Raw genomic sequence first — 5,020 nt, forward strand, 5'->3', positions numbered from 1 at the left:
AACCAAAAAGCTCATATTAAATTGTTAACTCACAAAATTCTAGACAGACAAACTATTTCATCATGTATATCTTATTATGTCTATCAAACTAATCCATAAATTTCATCAAAATGTGTTTCTACTAAAAGAAGGAGAAAAAGTGTGTAATGAACCATTGTTTGGTTGTCCTTTAATTTATCTTTCCTTTTGTGTGTACCATTTTCCTTTATCTTTATATGATATTGAAATGATTAGTTTGATTAGAATTTCTTCTTTAACCACGTTATCATGTTGGATGGTATATACAAAGTGCATCTTAGCCGCTGAACATTGAAGTTTTTAGTTAGAGCGTAAATAAAAGTATAAAAGTTATACATTTGGTTCATTATTTGGTATGCTAATCCCGTGGGAGATTTGGTTAACTCAAGCAATGAAGAGGAGATTCTTATCAATATCAACATGAGAGCATGGTCACTCATTAAGGCATAATTAGGGTTAAGGAGTTTCACATCTCCCGAGTGCATCAATTTTTAAATAACTTGCATTCATATAAAAGTTCATGGCGCATATACCTATAATAAACAAAGCAAACATGTAATGCAACTTTACAGAAACAAAAGAATAATATAACTGCTTTTCCTGAAGCATAAGACATGAGATAACACAACTTTGTGAAGTGGGGAGGAAAGTAGAATCCCTAAGATATGTACTTAAATTCAAACATGATTGCTCCACTCATATGCATTGCCTTCTTCTTTTCCATATGGTCTCATCCTCAAAGGTTCAAACTCCTCTTTTGAATTGAATTGAATTTTAAATTGGAAATAAAAAGTGGTATGATATACCATTAAAGATAGAGAAAAAGGTAGCAAAGGAAGCACAAAGCAAACCAAATGGAGAGAGGGTGAGAATTGATCAGTGCCAATGCCACTTCTGAGTGTGGCAAAATTTAATTTATTTCCCTGCATTGGAATAGATAGAATAAAAAAAGGAATCCTGTTAATATATGACCAAATTAATCTGTAGTTTTCTTTCATTTTCAATATAAGAAATTAGTTTAAAATAAAGTACTAGAAAAACTGTGTATCCATTCACCTTGTCTTAGACAAATCTTGCTTAAGAAAGCTAGGAAAACAATAAGTATAGCTGCTCCTGCTAATAAACCAATAATTATCGCAAAAGTCTTTGCTCCTCTATTATTTGATTTACCTGCAAAAACATGAACCATTAATAAGTCAGGCAATAATAAAATTATTTATTGAATTTTTTTCTAACAGTTCCTTTTCTCTAAAACTTTGAAAGTGACTCAAACAGCATTAATTAATATTTTATCAGCAAAACAAACATACTTACTGAAATAAAGAATAAAGGGAGAACAAGTGGTACGTTCTAACATTAATTGTTTAAAAAAGGAACCTTACAAACTTCAAATTTTGCTGTAAGAGAAATTTAAACTTATTACTAACTAAGGTCCAAGATTTTAAGAAAACCATTTTCATCACTTTAGCAATCACTTCAAATACCATATCCAAATAAAAGAACCTTACACTAATTTGCATCAAAAGAAACACTGAAAATTTTGCTTCTTACATTTTGAAAAGAAAAAAAAAGAAGAGAAAACAAATTTTTATTCTTGACAATTTTACAATTTTGACCTCCAATCCAACTTAAGCCACCACCCCAGGTTTATTGCTCCCTCTTACAGGTTCTGTAGTTCAAAACTTATAAAGCACAAAGAGGAATGGAAGAAGAAAAGGCACCACCACACTAGTAATGAGAGAAGCACCATATGATGATCCTTACCGTGGGCCTTGGAGGTATCATGGGCCCCACCGGTAGAGTACCTAGCATAGCACTTTCCCAAGAACATGTCACCATAATCCGCCGTGCCACAATCGCTCTTCAACCGTGATATTGCTTCAGACAAACAATCCTGACACTCCCCAAAGCTCAGGTCTCCGGTACACTGTGCTATGCCACGTACTCCACCGGACCCTCCCTCACGGAAAGGCCCGCTGGAGCCCACAAGCCCGGCTAGCACAGCATCCCGGCTACCCATGGCCTCTGGGTTGTACCCCACAGAGGGTCCACATTTCTTCAGCACCACCGTCTTGTCTTCTACTCCTAAGAAAGTGGCATTGTCATACTTCACAAAACAGCCATCAAGCTGCATGGCGCCGCCACACGTCTGTCGGCATAAGTCCCCAGTGCGTGTGACGGCGCTCGCAACGCAAGTAGCACAATCCGGCATGGAGAGGTCACCGCGACATTGGTAGAGGCCGTATACCGCGTCCTGTTGGGTGGAACCTAGGATTGTGAAGTTGTTGTAGGAAGAGTATGTGGCTGAGTTGACCAGGGAGGTGAGGAGCGAGTCGAGGTTGGACTCATAGGGTGAGTTTGGAGTGTAACTTTGCTGAGTGCACCCACCATAGAGGTAAGTCTTTGTGTGTGATGATGACAGTGATTGGAAAGGGAAGAAGGCAAGAGAAAGAAGAAAGGTTATGAAGAATGATAGGGAGAGGAATTTCCTAGTTTTGGCCATGTTACTGATGGAGGGTTAGGGTTAATTGGACTATGAAACTTTGATTATTGAGAACGTATGCATGTGTTGGAGATATCAGGGTTATATGGTATTATAGTTGCTTGAAATGATAAGTTTGAATTATGGAGAAAGATCTGTGAGCATATGGAGTAGCTTTAAATAAGTAAATCATTAAGGCATTGCTGCATATCAGTCTGGTTCATTTGCTTTACAACTATGTGCTTGGTTTCCTTTACTTTTTGGACAAAATAATTTAAAGAAAATACTGACTCTTGATGCACTTTATGATTATGAATACATTTTGATTCATTCATTATGATAGGGTCAATTTTACTTTTTTGAAGAGTTTATTTATCTTATGAGAAAATGTTCTCATTTAATAAAGTGTTCTTATCTAAAAAAAATTATATTATATAAATAAACCCACGTTATTAATGGACTATTATCCCAGATCTAGATGTGGGAAGATACTTTATAAAAGCATTACATTGTTATATTATATATGTACACTCAGGAGTAACAGTTTTAAAGCTTAAATTATAGATATTTTGTGTTGAATATCACTCTCTTGTAAAAGTCGATAACTTTGTAATATAATATTGGTGATCTTATGGTATTCGCTACCTTTGTAATTAAGTAAGAAGTATAGTACTTGAATATCCCATGATTTCTGCATAATATATGGATTAGTCGCGAAGTAAAGCTCAAATGTACTATCTTATGAATTAAAGTAAAAGGCTTCTACACTTTCCCTGTCACACAGACAACACAAACATCATATTATATTAAAAGGATTTACATTTTTCCATGACCTAATCTCCACCCAGCCCAAACTTTTTTCTAAGCAAAATAATATATATATATATATATATATTATATAAATAGAAGACAAGAGGTGTTCAATCTGCCAATACAAAAAGATGGACTCAAAGAAGAGGAAAAAGGGAGATTATAACGTAATCCTTATACAACACTAATGATTATAACACCATTGAGAGATCTCATAATTAGAAGCCCATAATCTAATCAAAATCTACATTCAGGACCTTACATAAATTAATTCCGTAACCTATATAAAGTTATAAGGTCTACCACTAAAAACCTAAAGCCAGAAAAGAGAGAAAGGCTACTCGTCAAACAAGTCCCAATGGCAAAGACCGAGTATGTAAGTGTGCTACACAAGGAACCATGCGTCTTTTAAAATGAATTGATAGATAAATATTCTTTGGAAGGAAGAGATTTTACGTTGCAACAACATCCAAGTCAAATAATGAAACCAAATGAAGTAGCTTGAAAATGAGAAATAGCCATGTGAAGTAGCTTCAAAAGCTATCCAATAACCACTTTCAAACTATATGAATTCCTTCTCACTTCCTTCCCCTCATTCTCTCAACCTGAAGACTGTAGTAGCAACAATATACTCCCCCTAAAAAATTCAAAAGATCCTTAAAAAAAACCTGTGTCCTTGTCCTAAACCAGCTGAAATCTCTGCAAACTTACCTCACTTTATCCACAATAATCATAGCGAATGAACATTCCAATTCTCATTTGCTTGGAATAGAAGTTATAATTGGTAATTTGGTATATATACACTTGCATTCAGTTACATAGCTGCCAAATTACCTCAGAAACAATCTAAGTAACTCTATGTGCTGATATGAGCTTACATCAGAAAGAATCTACACACTGAACTGTACTTAGATAAACTTCTAATCAATTATATCCATCGCCAACAACTACTTACAGCCACGTCTTGAAGCTACTGCCAGCTCGCAATATCTCAATATATAACCAAATAATCTTCATCTCCAAGAAGGTTCTTCAACACACTCACATTTTGAAGCTACCTTCAGTGTGACTTTTGTGCTGCACAAAACCGTTGCCTAACGGGTAAGAGGATTGTTGTTGAGGTACATCTTTTGTTGTTTTGACAGAAGTAGCTTGCACAAATCAGTGCTTTCGCTGACAGCGCCCATTGATACTTCCAAACAGAGACAGAGAAAGTAGACAAGGGAAGATGCGTGATTTTAGGTTCAGCAAAGAGGAATTTGAATCTAATGAAAAATTGTTGTTTAATCATATTCTTTCTTTCTCCCTTAGCATCTTTCTGAGGGTCTGCCTCTAGGTCAAATCCCCCATTTGTGAATTTTGCTTTTTGCACTATGTATGTGAAATTATGGATATACTAGAATAGCTTCCAAAAGTCATCAATGTGAAGCCCTTACATGCCATCTACAAAACTTTATAAGTACGTTTAGTAACTTCAATATTTATTTTTTTATTTTATTATGGTCAGTTTGGGAATTGAATTTTGGAGGGGAATGGTTACAAGTGTATTTCATAGCTTTCACGCCTTTTTTTCCCCTTATTTTCACTCCAAAATTCAACTATCAAACTAACTCTTAAAAATTAAAATCAGTAGGACAATTCACTATCATTGTTTTTCATCTGAACTAAATTTTTAATGTTACAATTATTTTTTCATCCATCTAATGATAT

At 34.9% G+C, this 5,020-nt stretch overlaps 1 protein-coding gene across 2 annotated transcripts; it reads right to left on the bottom strand.

Moving 5' to 3' along the window:
* LOC109359217 (cysteine-rich repeat secretory protein 60-like) lies at window positions 528-2,771 on the bottom strand. 2 transcript variants are annotated; one of them, XR_002109044.1, is made up of 5 exons: window positions 1,783-2,771; window positions 1,075-1,188; window positions 883-941; window positions 822-834; window positions 528-782 (listed from the first exon to the last, which is right to left on the bottom strand). XR_002109044.1 is itself a non-coding variant. In XM_019603796.1 (3 exons), exons 1-3 carry the CDS (start codon window positions 2,519-2,521, stop codon window positions 934-936), a joined length of 861 nt encoding a protein of 286 aa, XP_019459341.1. In that variant the 5' UTR covers window positions 2,522-2,771; the 3' UTR covers window positions 528-933. The 2 variants fall into 2 exon arrangements, 1 of the variants encoding a protein (XP_019459341.1); XM_019603796.1 differs by having other exon boundaries at window positions 528-941.

Source organism: Lupinus angustifolius, chromosome LG11, assembly GCF_001865875.1.
Source record: "Lupinus angustifolius cultivar Tanjil chromosome LG11, LupAngTanjil_v1.0, whole genome shotgun sequence".
Classification (NCBI taxonomy): Eukaryota; Viridiplantae; Streptophyta; class Magnoliopsida; order Fabales; family Fabaceae; genus Lupinus; species Lupinus angustifolius.